We start from the raw sequence: 19,465 nt of genomic DNA, 5'->3' as shown, positions 1-19,465 counted from the left end.
GGGCCGTCCACGAGTTGCAGCTACCCAGCGACCAATCGGCTGATGACAGTTGACAGGAAACGCCAGGATGTCCCTCTCTTGCCCAATCAGCAACAGGTGAGGGCGTTCCCCGCTCTTCTCCATTATTCCCACGTGATTGTAGACGCCAGTTCTCAAGCAAGCGGTTGAGGTGAGTTCATATGTCGAATAAATGTCATTTACTCGCTATATGCGCTCCGCATGTGAAATTTTAAAGCGTTTCTCAATGTATGCTTTACATATGTCCCCTAAATGCGTGTTTTGGAGTGGTGGAAGATGGTTAAGTTGTGGGCGTTCTGTCGAGAAGCCAAGTGAGGTTAACCAGGCTGGCCCGCTAATGCTAGCGTGCATGTTAGCCGGTCGTGTAGCTAGTTATCCAGCTACCTATTAATGGTTAGCTACTTTAACTTATTTACGTTCACTCGAGTTCGGATGAAGAATTTAACCTTGGCTGCCACGAAAAGCTTTGTTAGCTGTGCCAGCAGTTCAACGGCAATGAGGTTAGGCTAGGCTAAAAGGGGAGGTGATCGCTTTAGTTCCGGCCGGTGCAGCAATCGTTCAATTTTAAACAATAATTTGTACCGCATAGCTCTAAATGCTTTTGCGGGTAATATTTTAGTGGATATTCCGTTTAAAGGTGGCCCCTAGAATTCCCGTATAAGAATAAAATTTTAAAAATCCGTAATTCAAGTACGTCGAATACATTCGTACACCCTAAACACAGTCAATATTATACGTCCATCATGAAAGTTATGTACAAAAGTTAGTCACAGAATCATATGCATCATTACGAAATGTAAGATACATTTATATGGTTGATATTTTATAATTAAGATTTTATTCACTTAAATATATTAAGTTTTTTAGCTCCACAAATATTTCTACGATTGAAACGTTTTTTTTTTTTTAATGTCGTGGGTGTATTCTTGATCATTTGAAAAATTGTAATTGTCCTTTCGTTGAACGTGTTTGTGGACATGTACACTTATTTTTGAAACGAATGCCTTGTCAAGAGAGTCACGCACGTTTCAAAATGTTACATGAGTACATGAGTCCCTCCTCCGTCCGCTAGGAGGCGACGTTTTCGTGTCCACTGAACTGAAATTAGTCTTTTAAACAGTTAAATTGGAAAAGAGCTCTTCCTCTGTTATGGGTTTATTTAACACAAGGAAACAAACGCACACGGGGAAACAAAATACCACCTTCATTTGTTTTGGCTTGACACTAGAGACATTCTGCTGATGCGGTGCTGCAGAAGAACGGTAGCTGCAAAAAAAGTGATAAATTCAAATATGTTTTCCCTTTATAGACAAAATAATCTGGCCATTTGTGGAAATAAAATGGGCACCGTTTGTGATTATAATTTGTAAAGTGGTTGCTAGGAGATCAGGCTGGTCCACGTGTGTATCCAGCTTGTCGGGTGCATCTGGTTCAACCTGATCAGCATGCACGTTGATGCCAGGAAACTTGAATAATTGTGGAAATAAAAAAGTAATCTGGTTCTTTGATATCTTTTAAAGGATTTGGTTGATTTCAATTTTTGATTTTGGCTAAGTGGCACAGTTGCTATTATAATTAAGCTATTTGGTATGTAGCAGCTAGCACCGCAAGTGGTCTTGTAGACGCAAACGTTTACATTACGTTTAAGGCTATAGGTGAAAATTCCATTAGCCACATAACTACAGGAAACTATGATGGAATGTTCTAACAATTGATGTGAATATAAAATACAATATGAAAGTACATTCTAGCTGAATTTAGCGACATGGTAGTGGCCATTTTGGTGGGGACAAGCTTTGCACCCAAGGTTATGCATGCGCATTGAAAATCAGTCAGAACCTGCTCTGATTACTTTTACTAGGCCTGCATGTCAATGAGGAGAGAGAAACACATCTTTAAACTAACCATAATATTATTAATTAATTGGGGGCCAACTAGAGAAGACCTCAAAAGCTTTGGATTGTGGACCACGCCCCCATTTTTATAACCCTAACACCCCCACACACACACACACACACTAAAATGGGCGCTCATGTGTGCCAGATGGCTGGCATGCTAAGATAACGGCTACATTCCTTTTGCCAATCTCACTAATCCATTAACCTGCTTAGCGTCTGTGGGCTAATAAGCAAATTTTAGGTCACCGCCGCCGTCTTTTTTACAAATTCTTTGATGGACATGTGACCTGCGACCCACAAACGCCACCATCTTAGGGGTGTGTGTGTTTGTGCACGCATGCGCGTCTTGTCTCTTGTGTGAGTGTGTGTGTGTGTGTGTGTGTGAAGCTAAACGTGCATTTTTGTGTGTGCTTGCTAGTGTGTCCTACTTTGTGCGCGTGCGCTTATGTGTATCCCATAGTGTGGTGATGTCACAAGGGTAATTTGTGTGTCCTGTGGGTGCTTAGTTACCGTGACGTTCATCCAGCGCCATAGTAACATAAAACGCGCGTCATAAACAATGCCTTTGATCTCATCGCAGTATCGCGTGTGCAGACGATGGATCGTACGGTGTGGTTGTTCGTTGTTTTGGCAATGGGTGTTCTCTGCCTGAGCCTGGCGCCGGCATGTGGGGCCCACGACCCTGACGAGGACCTCCTGGGTGAGGACATGGACGTTGAAGATGAAGACCTGGACATGGATTTGGGAGCAGACGACGAGCCGGAGGACGACCACGACCACGACACCCCGGCGCTTCCCAAAACCCCGCCCGTTCCCAAAGTAAGCCGATTGCCAATTGGCCGCTAGTCGTTTTTGATGTATGTTGCGTTGATGTCATGATGTTGTGACACGTCGGCGCAGGTGACCTACAAAGCTCCGGAGCCAATGGGAGAACACTACTTTGCCGAATCTTTTGATCGTGGAACGCTGGACAGGTAAGCGGCAAGTTAACCGGACTATTTTATTTTTATATAGTGGACCTAGATGGAATATGCCTCTGTTGCAATTTTGGAATCGCTCATCATTCCCGGAGCATCAGTGGTGACTTGAGATGAGTCTGTTGCTGACATTGCTCTTAATGCAACAACAATCTCTATTAAGCGTGTTGTTCTCATGCTGGAACTCCAAATACGTTTTCATCAAAACGTGAAAATATGTTTTGGATCCTGACCCTGACGGGCTGTCGATCATCTTCTCAGCTGGGTGCTGTCCAGTGCCAAGAAGGAAGACACAGATGATGACATCGCCAAGTATGATGGTGGGTGTCCCGCTCCCACTTGATGTTGATGATGATGACAATGACCATTTTGTATAGGCAAGTGGGAGGTCGAGGAGATGAAGGACAGCAAGCTTCCCGGCGACAAAGGTTTGGTTCTCAAGTCTCGTGCCAAACATCACGCCATCTCTGCCCTGCTGCTGCGACCATTCACTTTTGACACCATGCCACTCATTGTTCAGTAAGAAAGCGCACGCACGCACACACACTTGGAACATGCTTGCTCATCATTCGGTATTGTGACTATGTTGTGTGTGTGTGTTTAGGTACGAGGTGAACTTCCAGGCCGGCATCGACTGCGGCGGTGCTTATGTGAAGTTGCTCACTCAGACGCCTGAACTGGAGCTGGTCAGTCTCTGCGCACTTGAACCTACCACGTTATGGCTCACATGTCACATATTAGGCCAGGGATCTTCGCTAAAAATTAGCTTGTAAGGAATTTCTCAGGGCAAACGTCCAAACCTCAAAATGTTTTGATTTGCGCAGTTGACCCAACAAACATTTTCCTTTTCACAACATTTGTGGTTTTTCAAATGTGATAACCGTAAATAAAAATATTGTATTAATCCTACTAAAGGAAGACAACATATGTTTTCCCTAAGACAAAAATTCAAAGTTTGTGTTAGTCACACAGGTAGACCTTGAGAAAGAGAGAAAAATAGTAAAAGTACTCATCTTCCCTAGTAAAAGTACTCATCTTCCCTAAAAACAATTTTAAAGTCAATGTTATTAACTTTATTGATTTTACACCTTAATGTACAGAAAGTGGAAACTCGCATATATTCAAATCCCTCTCTCTCTCTCTCTCTCTCTCTCTGTCTGTCTGTCTGTCTGTCTGTCTGTCTGTCTGTCTGTCCGTCTGTCCGTCCGTCCGTCCGTCCGTCCGTCTGTCTGTACATCTATGTATTTTTGCCTGTGTCTGAAATTTGTGTGCATTCGCAGGCCCAGTTTGTGGACAAGACGGGATATACCATCATGTTTGGACCGGACAAATGCGGAGAGGACTACAAGCTGCACTTCATTTTCAGACATAAGAATCCCAAGACAGGACAATACGAGGAGAAACACGCCAAGAAGCCCGACGCTGATCTGCGCACATACTACACTGACAAGAAGACGCACCTCTACACCCTCGGTTAGTTGTCGGCACGTGCACGCAGCGCAGGCACGCGACTGACGGACTGACTTGTGTGCATCTTCTAGTGCTAAACCCCGACAACACATTTGAGATGCTGGTGGACCAAACGGTGGTGAACAGCGGCAGTTTGCTGACAGACATGACCCCCCCAGTCAACCCCCCCGCCGAGATTGAGGACCCAGATGATCACAAGCCCGAAGACTGGGACGAGAGACCCAAGATCCAGGACCCGGATGCCAGCAAACCTGAAGACTGGTCAGTAAAAATTTACTGCATCTGAATCTTCTTGGTTGCAGACGAAACAATTTGTATTCATTTATATGTTGGCACGCGCACAGGGACGAGGACGCTCCAGCTCAGATTCCCGACGAGAATGCGGTCAAACCTGACGGCTGGCTGGACGACGAGCCCGAGTACATTGGAGACCCCGACGCTGTCAAGCCCGAGGACTGGTACGTTGCAGCGGCGACCGATCAAGTTTAACAATAGCTGCCGTTTTTCCACATTCACCGTTTGAGCATGTGTTTCTCCATCAGGGACGAGGACATGGACGGCGAGTGGGAGGCGCCTCAGATCCCCAACCCGGCCTGTGAGGCGGCGCCAGGCTGTGGCCTCTGGAAGCGCCCCACTATTGACAACCCTGACTACAAGGGCAAGTGGAAGGCGCCCATGATCGACAACCCGAACTACCAGGTGACCTTTCAAACTGAAGCTGTAGCATCTCTTAGATTAGATGAAAATTGTACTTTGTCGCCATCTTGTGGCATCTTGCCATCAAGGAACCGTTGGAGTTGAGGATTATAAACAAAAATGGTACTTTTGCTGCCATCACACTTCAAAGGAACAATGCAGGAATTTCAGTTAGACAAAGTAGTGCTTTGTCGCCGTTGGGATTCGGGGAACTTCAGTTCGACAAAAGAAGTTATTTTCCGTGACGTCTCACTTCTGAGTATGTCGGTGTTGGCTTCACGTAAACTAAATTTGTGCGTTTCCACCATTTTGGGGCATCTCTTTTCCGTGGGGCGCTATGTTAGATCTGAGGAATGTCAAGTAGACAATGTAGTCCTTTTTTGACATCTTGAGGAATCTCACGTCCACTAATGTCGCCCATTCCCGAGTCCTGAATTGCTACATTGGGAATTCTTTGAAGGAACTTAAATCCCCACGGAGTCATTATTGTGATGTGGCTGCCCATTCGTCCCACAGGGCATTTGGAAGCCTCGCAAGATTGCCAATCCGGACTTCTTTGAGGATCTGCACCCCTTCCGGATGAGCGCTTTCAGCGCTGTGGGCCTGGAACTGTGGTCCATGACGTCCGACATCTTCTTCGACAACTTCCTGGTCACCGACGACCGCAACGTGGCTGAACGCTGGGCCAACGACGGCTGGGGCCTCAAGAAGGCAGCCGAGGGTGCTGCTGAGGTACCCAATCCGCCACTTTTATCCAAAATATAGATGACTTGTGAATTCTCTCAAAACCACTTTTGACCAAGTTTTTTTTTTGGGGGGGGGAACATTTGTTTTCCAGAAAATTCAAAATGTTGGCTTTCTGATTTACTTTACTCCATAAAAAATATTAGCAAGCAGTATGTTGCTTTCTTATGTGGCTGGAATTTTTTTTTTTTTTTAGAAATTTGATTTTTGCGAAAAGTCACACTGTGGAGAAAGTGTTTTTTATTGTTGTTTTGTAAAATGCAAGTAGTTTATGAATTTCCAACTTTTTGAGGGGGGAAACATTTGAACTTTCCAGCAATTTTTCAAAAATGTCGACTCATCAGCTGAATTTTTTTTCCGATGAGTTGAGCTTTAATGTGATTTTCAATGTTTTTGGGGCAGCCGGGCCTGGCGGCTCAGATGATGAACGCGGCAGAGGAGCGTCCTTGGCTTTGGGTCGTCTACGTGCTGACGGTGGCCTTGCCGCTTGTCCTCATCTTCGTCTTCTGCTGCACCGGCAAGGTAAGGAACACCCACACCCACGTTAAGGAAATGAAGTTTTTTTCCCCCCCTGATGATTTCATAATGGCAATGTGCGAATGCAGAAAAAGAGCGAGGCCCCAGCGGCGGCAGCAGACTACAAGAAAACCGACGAGCCTCAGCCTGATGTGAAGGAGGCTGAAGAGGAGGCCCAAGAGGAAGACATGAGCAGTGCAGGTCTCTTGGAGCGCCAAGCAAATATTACCTATAGCTTTTCTCCTTTGTGCTGACATGACTCGGGGTGTGGTTGTGTCCAGATGGCAAAGGTGACGGCGAGGAAGAGGCCAACGATGAAAGCCCCGCCGACAAAGAGGAGGTGGATGGCGACAAGGAGGAAGAGGACAAGGAGGAAGAGGACAAGGAGGCGTCAGTTGAAGAGGTGAACAACAACAAAAACACAATGGAATCATTTGGACATACTGCTGGTCAGCAAAAAAAAAATCTGTTTTAATTAAAATCTTAATTCACATTCTGTTGTTTTCCCCCTTGAGCTTAGCAATAAATGCAACTGAGAAAATGATGAGGCAAAATTATTTTTGGTTTTACCGAGAAAGACTGAACCTGTAACATGGCCTTTTTTTGTATTTCTATTTAAAGCCAGTCATCAAAACTGACTGACGTAGCTTAGCAACCCAGTTGCACTTTGAACTACTAAAACCGCTAAGAAAATCTATTTCAGTGAATGCCATGGTGGTCCACGGTAGCGTGGTCTTAAAAAGTAAAACGTTTTAACAACCAGCTCACGTTGTTCCCGCCTGCGTCCCGATGACAGCTAGAATAGGCTCCAGCACACCTGGGAGACCCGTGGGGACAAGCGGAATGGATAATTTTGTTATGACTTTAACATCATGCATTTCCTCTGTGCCAGAAGTTGGAGGATGACGTTCTGCGGAGATCTCCCAGGAACAGGAAGGTCAGAAAGGACTGATCAGTCTCAAGCCGCAGCCTACCTCCCTCGCTGTATTCCCCATCCCCCCTCGCACCCATTCTCGGCCTCTCAGCCTCTACGCAGAAGCGGGTGGGAAAAGAATGAAAGCGCCGACAATTCCAGTGCTGGCAGGACTGACTTTGACGGAAGTTTTTTTTTATTATTATTATTATTATTTTTATTTTGAAAGAGATTATCCAAGTCCATTTGCATCTTCCTGCATCATTCCGAAACAAAACGTCAGCGCAGACCCCAACTCGCTACACCGTCAGATGGACAGTCGAACAACATTGGGATGCTGTCGTACACTTGTTATTGGTATCAAATGATTGAAATGATCAGAACCAGCCATAGTTGGAATCTAATTGGGTAGTTAGTTCATCATCTGGCAGCCATTAATTAGCTTTCTAATGTTTCAGCACTTGGGGGGGAAAAGTCACGAAAGGTGCTTCCACAGTTTGTTACTCCTGCCAACATAGTCGAAGAGCTTGTCATTGTCCTTCGTGAGATTATACATCACCGGCATAGATAGGTGAATGAAACATTAATTGGAGTAAATCTAATAATTGTTTTCTTGACTTTTGCCTCAAGTTTTGATTTTCATTTCAAAACATTTGAGGAAGCAATTTCCTTGTACTCCTTTTGGTGACATCTCACCTCGGGACGTCACGGTTCTGACAATTCATCATGAGATTGCAATCAAATATGAAGGTTGATGATCAAAGACTAGTTTTTTTTTTTTAATATTATTTGATCAATCCTTTTAACGTAGATCTGCACTGAACAGGAAGAGGCTGAGTCACATCCTGTTTTGAAGCGTCGCTCTGTCAGTGCGTCTGTTTCCTTTGCTACTTAGCTTAGCCTTCGCTGTGGAACTTGAGTCAGTTTCTTTTGTTTTTGTCTTCACAATCGGCTTACTCATTGACTGTCGTAGAAATTTTAGGTCTGTTTAGGTCCCACTATATAAACGTCTCGATATAGTGAGAAGGGAGAGCGGAATGATATTGAACAGTAAAGAATCATTAACTCATTTCTGACCACCTAATCAATATTTTGATTTTATTATATGGCATCTAATATTGTGATAAGGGAGTGTGGAATGATTTTGAACAGTTGCTGCGTTAAGAATCATTCACTCGTTCCTGACTCCCTAAGTAATGTTTTGATTTTATTACATGGGATTGAGATTGATCCTAAAGTCTTTGGTCCACTAGCATTGTCATCAACATGACGCTGCCTGCTAACACAGTAAGGTCCACTTGCTAACTGCTTTTTTTTATTTTTTTTATTAATATTATTGATTTTTCATTTTTAGCATTTTGTGTTGAAACTATAGCGTTGGCCCCGCCTCTTCCTGCTGTACATGGGGCGTGGCAAGCGAGCAAGACGCCCCCGGTAAGGTCCAACTTTGACTAGAAATACTGTGACAGATGCTGTGTGTTTTGATGAATAAAAAGGCCAAACGGAACATAAACTTCTGATTTTATTATGGCTGTTTCTCATTGATGTGGATATGTGCTTATCATAAGATGCCTAAAATGGATCTGTGTGTTGGGTGGGTATCTACACATCAGGGCAATAGTTAAGTCATATTACAAAGTGGGTAAAACCTGGATAAATACAATTACTGTGTACAAAAAGAAAAAGGTGCAAAAAGTTAAAATTTCCATGTTTAAAAAAATATATGCACGAAAAATTTATCTTATCAAAACAACTAAACAAAAATCACTCCCAATTACTGTGTATGTGCAAATATAAAATTCCAAACAGATATTCATTGTTTCAATAAATATATAAAATGTCATAAAATATATTAAAATTGCTTGAGAAATAAATCACAAAAATCTGTGATCCTAATGTAAATATTAAAAAAAAAAAATCAATTACGCATTCACAGCGCACCATCCATCCGCGCTGTGTACGTATCACCAGCAAGGGGGCGGGACATATACATTACGCTCTCCTAGCTAGAAAAAAAAAAGAGAAAGTTACCAAAATGGCGGCGTCAGCCTACCCGTCCTTCGGAAAACAATAGACGAGCACTCGCGGGGCTACGCGCAGCCCTAATCCGGGAGGAGCACCGTCAACCCGCAGCGACCACTTGATAACCAGGCCGCTCCGAACATGCTTTGTTATGGCGTTTACTAACTTGCCAGGCAGGCAGCCCCCCCGAGCAGAGCTAGCCGAGCATCTAGCCTAGCTACACTGAGAGAGGGAGGTAAGGAGGCGGGCGGGCGGCCGCGGGAGGAGGCGGTGAGCAAGCGGCCAGGCGGGTGGAGGATCAGCTGTTGCCTCAACAGATGCTGTAAAGAGAGCGCACGGCCCAGCCCCACGTTCACAGTAAGTCCTTTTGATAAATGCGGACAATGTCGTCGTAGCGCCCGAAGAAAAAAGACCACCATTTTGTGCGCCAGTGGAGCCGGAAAGGCCTCCGAAGTTGGCGAACAAGAAAGTCCGCTCAGAGTCGCGGAGTGGCTTCGCTCGCGTTAGCTTAGCAGCCAGCTAACATTCATCGAGCGACTTAAGTTGCCACCGAGTTGACATGAAATCTCCCCCCTAAAATCATGCCCTGTGCCTGGTGAGCCCATTTTGGCAGAACGGCCTCTTCGTTTCCCACTTTTTTTCGGCCGTGCAACTTCTAGCGAGTGCAGGAATGTGCTAGCATGTAAACACAACAGAAATGTTGCTAATGCGCTAGTTATTTAGCTTTGTGGACAACTTGGACGCGGCTTCTCGGTGCTCCTTTCACCGCTACTCCACATAGCATCTCATTCTCCTCACTGGGCCAAGAGGTCGGACGGCTGACCGGCGGTGACCGAAGGCCGTAAACCTCCAATGGAGCCAGCATCACGGCTGGCTTTGTAAGGGTTCAGAGACGGGCGGAGGAGGGGTTACGGACGCCCGTAGTCACAAAAAACGAGAACCACAGACAGCGTTTTATGGACCTAACCTGACCCGCAAGGTTTTTTTTTTTTTTTTTTTTTTTTTTAATTGATGATGGCGGATTTTGTTACACCGCGACACAGCGCGGTGATGGAGCGGCTGCGGCGGAGGATTGAGCTCTTCCGGCAGCATCACAACAGCTGCGAGAGACGCTACGAGGCCGCCGCGCTGGAGAGCCTGGAGCTGGAGAGGCAGCAGACCCTCGCCTTGCACCAGCGCTGCCTTCAGGCCAAGGCCAAGAGGTCCAATAAGCACCGTCAGCCTCCGGCTAGTGCCGGGGATCAGGCCGGACAGAGGGCACCCGGAGCCGGCAATGGCGGAGGAGGTGCTGGAGCAGCCAGCGTGGAGCTCAGCGACGGCAGCGGAGTAGTCGCCGAACAGAGCCGGAACAGCACGCTCATTGCAGTGAGTCCAACACTACCGCGATCAGCATCCCTACTGCTACGACTACGACTACTAATTTTATTTACAACCACCATTACTACCAGAACGACGTCTACTTGTGCTTCTACTAAAACTACAACTACTGCTTTTATACTTCCTACAACTACTACTTGTCATGTTGCTACTACCGATCCAACTAATACAAGTACTGCTACAACTATAACGACTACAACTGCTAGTACTAGAAGTACGACTCATATTACGACTTTAAACGACGAGTAAATTAAACCCACCATGACTAGAGAGTAAAATGCATGGATGCCAAATGTAGAAACTAACTCAATAAATTGGATGCCCTCAAAGTAGAGGCATTTATTCTTGTTCGTAACTATACAGAAGTTCAACTGCTTGACAAATAAATCATTTTCAAACCTTGCACGCATATCCTGGGCCAGTCCTTGCTAGCGGCAGGGCTCCCTCAACATGGCTCACCCAAAAGTGTCTATAAATGCAACATGGCAGTAGCATCATCTCTTGTCAGAATATCGTAGAAACACATGATCAGATTTGATCTGATCTGAGCCAAAAGATTTTGATTCACCTTTAGCATTTTCCATGCCCACCGTAATCTTCATTTGAGTCGCCGCTAATTTTTGCGCAGATCTTAGCTTCCATCATATAACACATGTGTGTAACAATAGATGGAAATGGAGATGGAAGAGCAGTCAAAATAAAATGTGAGCAGTTCAACCTTAGCATTCCATCCAAGCGCCATCATGAATATTTGGCATTTTTGTGCCAGAAAATAGAGCAAGCATGAAGGAAAGGCATCCTCTAGTAGTTGTTGATTCATTTGCTCGTGTCATGTCCAATTATTCTGATGATCGATCAATCCGTCGTTTTTTTTCACCCGATGAATCGGATTTAAAAAAATAGCGTTGAATTTCTATCGTTTCTTCCAAAATCAGGATATGATATCAATTTGACAGTGCAGAAAATGTGCGAACAAATGCTAAATGATGATTCGGTTGGTTGTTGGGGTCATCGGAAAATTGTCCAAAATGCTGTTGCCCCTCTCTGCAGGTTGCTTCTATGGCAACCGAGGGCCGGAGTAATACCAGAATTTCAAGTTCTGAAACTTCAATCGCTCGCTTGTTCAGCGCTGTTTGACTCACCGAAAGTGCACAGACACACGTACACACACATTTGTTGCTTGCCCACTTGTCACATGACTTGATGTTGACAGCTGAAGGGGGAAGATTGTTCCTAGTTTGTCACATGTATAAAATCAATAGAGACAAGACCTCGGCATATTTGTGAGTGAGTGAGTGAGTGAGTGAGTGAGTGAGTGAGTGAGTGAGTGAGTGAGTGAGTGAGTGAGTGAGTGAGTGAGTGAGTGAGTGAGTGAGTGATACCACTCGTAGAGGAAGCAGTCTCCCTTGTTTGCGGTGCACAAGATGGTGCCCGTGCCTTCATGTAACTCAATTTGTACTTTTGAAGAGCTTGTTCATATTTAATTTCTTAATGCCTTGGATTTGGGTGAAATCAGCCAATCATGTTGTAATAAATGGAAGTCTTCATCATCGCAAGGACAAGCATGTACTGTTAATAATGAAAGCTTGATGAAAATTAATACATGTCAATTTTTCAATGGAGGGACATTTTGACAATGTTTTTTTTCATTATATTCATCGATTAATCAAAAGAAATTAATTTTTGCTGCGCAATTTATGTCTCAATGCGAACCTTGCTGTTTTTTTATTAACCCGTAACCTGCAAAAAATATATATATATATTTTAGCCAACTAAAATGGACAGATTTAAATTATTTTGATTCAATTCAATGGATTAAAATGATTTCATTCAAAATCCTTTTGATGTATCATGTATGCCATTTCTGGTTTGCATTGCAGTTGCAGGAGACGGTGAAAAGGAAGCTGGAGAGTGCTAGTTCGCCTCTGAGCCGCGAGCAGGTCAACGGCTTCTCAGACGGCTTCCCGTCCAGTAAGAAGGCCTGTATGGATGCTGCCGCCAAGGCCAACGGCTCCCCCCTGGACTCCAAATTGGGCCTGGGCGACGCGCTGTCCTCCAACGGCATACACGGCCCCTCTGTTGAATTTACAGCAGATGGCACCAAGGAGGCGGCATCGGCTGACTTTCACCGTAAGGAGATGAAACAGGAGCCCGATGATATCCTGCCCATCATGCCACCATCAGCAGGAGGAAACAATAACAACAACCTTTTTCCGGACCTCAACTTGGATGAGCAGGTGTGGTCCGACCTGATGGATGAGCTCAACCGCACCGTGGACTACGAGGACATCCAGGACATCCTCAATGATGACTTTGAGGACCGCAAAGACCCTCTGGAGATGACTCCTAACTCGGGAAGCGCTAGCGTGGCAGCAGGCAGCAAGCCCTCCCAGAGTCTCCTTCCTATGGATTTGGGAAGTGTGAAAGCAGAGTTTTCCCCGTCCGCATTCGAGCAGGACTCACGCACCGGATCCCCTCACGTCCGCTCGGCGTCTTCTGGGCCTCCGCCTCCTCCTCACCCCACTAGCTCTCCGGCGGCCGTTTCATCCGCCTCTTCCCCAGCCGCACCACCGCCCAGGCAGCACCCCCCGCCCCCCAACCACCTTCTCGCCAAAGACCTGTCCCCCGCCCAGCAGCTTCAGCAGTTGGCCGCCCAGCAGCAGCGGGCACAGCATCTCCACAGTCAGCTGCAGCACAAACAAGCTGCGCCCCCCGGGACCAAGTTCCATGGACAGGGAGGCCCTCACGCACACCCTCCGCCCTGGACACAGATGGCCGCCCCCTCGCAGAGCACGATGGGTGCGGCGTTTGGCGTGGACAAGCCAACCACCCCCTCCTTGTACCCACAGGACTTCAATTCCGGTGCACAGAAGCAGCGCCTGATGCCCGGCCAGCCCACCAAGGCCTCACCCAAGGCGGGGGCCAACAGCTACATGGCGGGGGCCGCCAGCCACCCCAGTGTGCTAGGCCACCCACCTCAGGGGCCAACTCTCAACCACCCGCCCACACCGGGGGCCCAAGCAGCCATGTTGAACTACAACAACACCAAGCCCCTGTCCCACTTTGAGGCTGGGCCCGGGCCACCCAGGCCGACCAACGGCCAGAACCAGAACAAGGCGGCTCTCCTCAGCCTGCTCAGACAGCAGCAGCAGCAAATTAAGCAGAAGAACAACATGAACTTTCGTCAACACGCACTAACACACTCGCAGGTAACACACAACATTTGGGATTTCAAACTTCAGCTAACTATTGGCCAGATACTGTGAAGGTGTAACAACCAGTTCATTGAAAACTGATCGATAATGAAATTGATCAACAAATGTTTTCATAACTGATTAATTGTGTTGAGGCCCTGTTGATCTTACTTTTGTCCTAATTTGTTTAGGACACCCTTAATATGAAGCATTGAAATTACTCTCTGTTCACCATGTGGAACAGTTGTGTCTGTCCGCCATCCATCCATCCATCCATCCATCCATCCATCCATCCATCCATCCATCCATCCATCCATCCATCCATCCATCCATCCATCCAAAACCCAACCCAACCCAACCCAACCCATACTTTCAAAGGTGGTCTAAAATGTCCATAAACAAGCTGGGGGAAAACATCGCTCAAATTCCACAAGGCCTGAGGGTTAAAAAAGTCAAACAGATTCCTAATGTGTCACATAGATGCGTGCTAACATGAGCTCATGACTAACATTAGCTTGGCAGGTAAATGGGCAAGAGTGTCCGGCAGGTGACGCTAGACTCCACATCCCGCTAGCTGTTTGAATGGGACTCATTTGACTTGAGTCAAAGTCCATCTGGGATTCCTTCTGTTTTGCTTCTCGCCAGCTCCAACTGACACAAACACGCACACACTCAGGAGCTCGTGCGTCCATGCAAATCTTGAATATCTTTAAAAATTGCAAGGTAATTACAATTGGACCTGAATTATTTATGATTTAACATCACTATATCAGTGACATTGAGCAAAACAAAATATCACTATTGTTTATTGTGATTGGTTCTGGGAAAGTGGTTTGTCACGTCACATGCGAGAGAAGTCGCAGAAGGCTTTTTTTTTTTTTCTGCGCCTGTACCGTTTGTCCTTGTGCGGACGTCATACCCCGTCTATTTCTTTCTATCGCAGGACCAGAACTCGTACCCGGCGCCACCACACGGCCCCAATCCTGCCGGCGCCCTGACATCCACGCCGGGCGGCGGCACAATGGCGGCGGCGGCGCCCGGGCCCAACGCCATTGCGGGTAACCACGGCAACACGGCCTACCTCGGCAGCCAGGCGGCGGCACTCAAGCAGCAACAGCAACAACAGATTCTGGAGCAGCAAAAGCAGCAGTACCTGCAGAGACAGCAGATGATGGCAGAACAGGTCACTTTCCACTACATTTCCAACAAAGTGGCTCTCGGGCCTCCAAGTCGCTGGCACTCACAAACTTTGCATCATTTCCACTTAAGACCAATGTTAGTATAGTTAACAAAAACCAATAGAGTAACTCCATGTACAATTGAAAAATATAAAAAACCTGCGTGCTCTTTAAACAAAAACATAGCTGCAACTGCATTTTATCTCGGAAATAACGCTAATTGGTGACGTGAGACATCTTAATTATAACCTGTATGGGACTTTCTCACACCTCCGACCACATGCTTGGTGACCAATCCCGTTGTGGTGTTGCGCTGTACAGGAGAAACAGCGTCAGCAGGACCAGCAGCTTCAGAGACACCTGACCAGACCCCCGCCTCAGTACCAGGACCAGCCCGGACAGACGGCAAATCAGAACGCTTTCCCACAGGCTCCCGTCAGCCAGTTTACAGGTCAGAAAACTTTCACAAATTGTCAGAGTTCCCCCCCCCCCCCCATTCCAAATGCATTTCTTTCTATAGCACATTTTTCCTTTTGTCGAATCATTTTGTTGATATTTACAGATGGGTATGAAATTAAACGAAAACGAGAGTCAGGAAGGTCAGAACAAATCTTACAATCTTTTTTTTTTTTTGTATGGGTGGAGAGAACAACAGTGCTGTAAAACACTGAGTGACATGACATTACTCCAGATCCCAATATACCACACTGGGGATTGTGCAACAGTGAAAGAGACACACACCTGTTTTGAAATGATCATATGCAAAGTTAAATCCGCAAATATACAAAACTATATTGGCTGTCACTACTGAATCATTTTAAAATCAATTATGCTCACAACTCTTCCCATGAATAATTGAGCCATAATCTGTCTCTCAGTTGCATTACAAATATATGATGTACAGGGACTGCCAATTTTTTATTTGGTTTTAAAAAGATTCCCATTGAGGAGTGCTTGTCCACATTCCCATTAATGCCAAAACAAACTTCTCGTATATGCGGCGGCTTCACTACCCGGATTACCAGAAAAGTCTGGACGCTTGCGAATAAAAGGGGAATGTAATGATGTGGAAGTGTCAAATTTCAGTATTTTAATATTGTATTCAAAAAAGAACGTGATGGACAGATCAAAAGATTAAATTGTTAAGTATTGCATTCACTTTTTATTCACAATTTTTATAGTCTTTTACAGAATCTGCTTTGTATTAAGAACTTGTCTTTTACACTGTTGCCCTTCGATGGTGAGAGGCACATTTTGATGATCTTTCTCCGTATTCATAGCATCTCCGAGTCCTATTCCAATTGTGCCCTAAATAGGACGTAATACACAAGGCAGCAAGGTGCCGAAGTGGTTGGCACGTTAAGACTCGTAAGTTTAAGTTTCGGGGTTTGAGTCTGGGCTCCAGCTTTCCTGGCGTTCTTCATGCATCCCAACAATTCCATCCACGTGTTTTTTGTTTTGTTTTTTGTTTTTTTATTATGGGAGCAGTACATAGCATACAAATGAGGGAGCGAGCTCATTTGCACACCACACGGCTGTTTCGTCATTGACGTCAACATCACTTCTCCTTTTTTTAATGTTTTGTGAAGGGAACAAAGTCTCAATGTTAACTGCTTGGGTTACACCTCCACGTTGTGTCAATTATGAATGTCAATTATAAGCAACCATGGCCAAGACAAGTTTGTGGATACAAATTTCAACTCATGGACTTTTCAGCTGATTGCTATTTGGTGAAAAAAGATTCTGTCGCTGGAGTAGAACAGTTGGATGTGCTTTCAAGTGAAACAGTCACTAAACGACTAATCGGTGACCAAACTGGTGCCCATAATTGGGGTGTAGATGAGTTGTTGACTAATTAATAATCGTTCCTCTAGTTTGTTAACGACCTGACAAGTTGCAAGGATACACAAAGTTACCCCAAAAGTTCTGAAAATGGTGATTCGCAAATATGCCGAACACTTTTGTGTTGTTTAACTTTTTTTGTTAACACTGCAATGTTCAGTACATGGCTAACAAAATGACTGAATTATTTTTCAACGTTTTAGAAAAATGGTTAAAAAAAAATCAGCTTGGAGCGCAGCGATTAATCGCCAAGCAATCAATTATTAAATTTGTTGCCAACTGTTAGAGATTCGCTCACTCCAACTTATTTTTGCAAGAACCACACGGGAGACAAGTAAGTCCTTTTAGACACCTGCAGGTGGAGAGTTCACTCTAAACTCTCCCTCCTGCAAGGGCATATTTATTAAGAGAAACAGAGTGGGGGTAAGAGTTGGCTGAATAGAAAGCCCTTGTCCTCTAGTCAAAACATATCAGGGGGTGTTTTACGACCTTGTGTAGGATGGGACAAGCTAGTTTATTTATTACCGGTTGCATTCCAACATAATCATACGATAAGGATAATGTGAAAAACCCTGACACCAACTGTTTTAATAGACTAATGGTTAGGAGACTTTATTTGCTTTACAGTCATCCAGATTTCCCTGAATTTCAGCCTCTGAGCAGTCAATATTGTCAGATTTGTTGCGTCCTGCATGAGAGCAGACTGATTGTCTAACGATATGCAGGGAACGCCTTGTTGTGAATAACGTGCATCATACTTTGTCCGCTTTCAGCTTCGTCACAGTCGCTGGCCAGCGTGTCTTCCATGGGAGGCCCCGCCCCGGCCGGCCAGCGCATGTTTCCTCAGCCACAAGGCATGATGGGACTCAACATGGCCTCCGGTGCCATGACGGCAAGCGGCGCTGCTCCGCCGGCGAGCCAAGCGGACCTCGGGCTGGCGTCGTGCGGCGGGACTGGTGTGGACGTGCAGCAGGTGCTGTATAACAACATGAGCCTTCACCCGGGCGGTGGGCACGGGGCCCAGCAGCGTCAGCCCCTGTACAGGCACAACCTGATGGCACAGCAGCACCTCAACAAACAGCCCAATGCTGCCGCCATGTTGAAGCAGCAGCAACAGATGGCTGCCGCCCGTATGCCCACCAACATGCAGGCCCCCCAGAATAGCGTGTGGCAGCAACAAACGTCGCCCGCTAATGCCGGTCTTCCCCCCAACACCTTCGTCAATGCCCCCAATGCCTTCCACATGCAGCAGCAGGCTCGCATCCCCAAAATGGCCGCCACCACATTTACCCCCAACCCCGCCGGGCGGCCCGTGGTGGGCATGATGCAGAGTGCCCAGCAGCGCGCACCGCCCAACCCTCAGAGCCTGGGCCCGCCCCAGACTCAACAGCAAGCAGCTCAGAACCACCCGAACAATCAGAACGTCCTCCCTGACCTGGCGGTGTTCGGGGCTGCTACAGGTGGCGGGCGGCAGGGCCTGCCATGCAACCAAGGTTACCAGGTCAGCAGGACGGCCAATCAGCAGCAGCTTTCCTTCGGATACAATGCCGCTGCTGGGAGCTTCGCCGCCGAAAGCGACCTGGTGGAGTCACTGCTGAAGGGGCAGAGCGCGCATGAGTGGATGGCAGACCTCGACGAGCTGCTCGCCTCACACCAGTAGACGTCGATACCGCTGCGCTTTCTCGCCGCCATCGACGGGCAGAAACCCGCATGCGTCTCGTGTCGCGCCGCCGGTTTCCCCTGAGTAGGGTCACGTGACCGATCACCTGATATGAGGTTTTGCCACGTCACCAACGTGTCATATGACATCACATATCAAATGTGTCGGGGTATGTCACTTGCGTGTCAGATGACACATGATGTCAGATATTATGATGCGTCATGTGACACCTGTAACTTGCATCAGGTGACATCTGACGTGATGCATTATCTGACACCATCTGGGCCATGTGTTGTGACATTCAGGTAATGCATAATGTGACACCACAAGTTCCATTATGTCGCATAACCCATCAGATATGACGTGCAATGTTACGTTACGTGATGTCATGTCTGAGAATACCGCGTCACATGATGTCAAAACGTTTTGATTTTGACTCCACCTGGACCCATATATTGTCTAATGCGTCGGACAACGTGACACCTGACACATTCTTTGATGCGATGTTACATGACACCACTTGTTACATGCCATTTCGCATGATGCCTCGTAACGCGCGGCGTTACATGTCACATGATCCCAGGTGGACATGCCGTCTTCCTGGATGCGCTCTCACAGATGTCGGATGGACAGATCGCTCCGACCGGAATGCATTGCCATTGGCCGATAGGTGGAGCATATCCGTCACCTCGTTTGTGTGTAAATGTTTCTAAATCTATTTTTTGTATGTAACATTGCGCGCTGGACATAGATGTTATTTTTATATATTGCAGACCATTTTTGTAAGTATTTTCTACTTTTGATATGTTTGTGTTAAACAAGAGGTTTATGACTTGTAAATATACTTCTTCCCCACAAACCCTTCCCGCCTATCTGTTTGTGAGCTTGCTAATATGCGCAGCGCATGTGTGCGTCTGCCCATGTCTGTGCGTGTAAATAAATTGCGTTGTAATCATTTAC

General features: G+C 46.2%; 2 protein-coding genes across 5 annotated transcripts; both read left to right on the top strand.

The window, feature by feature from the left end:
• The first annotated feature begins 38 nt into the window (after positions 1–38).
• canx (calnexin) lies at positions 39–8,745 on the top strand. Of its 2 annotated transcripts, none has more exons than XM_088395741.1 (15): positions 39–169; positions 2,497–2,735; positions 2,817–2,890; positions 3,155–3,213; positions 3,271–3,412; positions 3,498–3,579; positions 4,174–4,366; positions 4,435–4,624; positions 4,708–4,821; positions 4,906–5,062; positions 5,576–5,791; positions 6,206–6,325; positions 6,409–6,520; positions 6,601–6,722; positions 7,215–8,745. In XM_088395741.1, the coding sequence occupies exons 2-15, from the start codon at positions 2,514–2,516 to the stop codon at positions 7,269–7,271; spliced, it is 1,860 nt and encodes a 619-aa protein (XP_088251867.1). In that variant the 5' UTR covers positions 39–169; positions 2,497–2,513; the 3' UTR covers positions 7,272–8,745. The 2 variants fall into 2 exon arrangements, with proteins under 2 accessions (XP_088251867.1, XP_088251859.1); XM_088395733.1 differs by having other exon boundaries at positions 7,212–8,745.
• A 494-nt stretch (positions 8,746–9,239) lies between these two features.
• maml1 (mastermind-like transcriptional coactivator 1) lies at positions 9,240–19,364 on the top strand. 3 transcript variants are annotated; one of them, XR_015862480.1, is made up of 6 exons: positions 9,240–10,619; positions 12,512–13,840; positions 14,769–15,008; positions 15,325–15,454; positions 17,619–18,621; positions 19,089–19,364. XR_015862480.1 is itself a non-coding variant. In XM_088395716.1 (6 exons), the coding sequence occupies exons 2-6, from the start codon at positions 10,305–10,307 to the stop codon at positions 18,503–18,505; spliced, it is 2,901 nt and encodes a 966-aa protein (XP_088251842.1). In that variant the 5' UTR covers positions 9,240–9,611; positions 10,298–10,304; the 3' UTR covers positions 18,506–19,364. The 3 variants fall into 3 exon arrangements, 2 of the variants coding, with proteins under 2 accessions (XP_088251842.1, XP_088251829.1); XM_088395716.1 differs by having other exon boundaries at positions 9,240–9,611; positions 10,298–10,619; positions 17,619–19,364; XM_088395703.1 differs by having other exon boundaries at positions 17,619–19,364.
• Positions 19,365–19,465: the final 101 nt, after the last annotated feature.

This window comes from Syngnathus floridae, chromosome 1, assembly GCF_059516105.1.
Source record: "Syngnathus floridae isolate MCC-2025c chromosome 1, RoL_Sflo_1.0, whole genome shotgun sequence".
In the NCBI taxonomy this organism is placed as follows: Eukaryota; Metazoa; Chordata; class Actinopteri; order Syngnathiformes; family Syngnathidae; genus Syngnathus; species Syngnathus floridae.
This window is presented reverse-complemented; position numbering and strand designations above follow the sequence as displayed.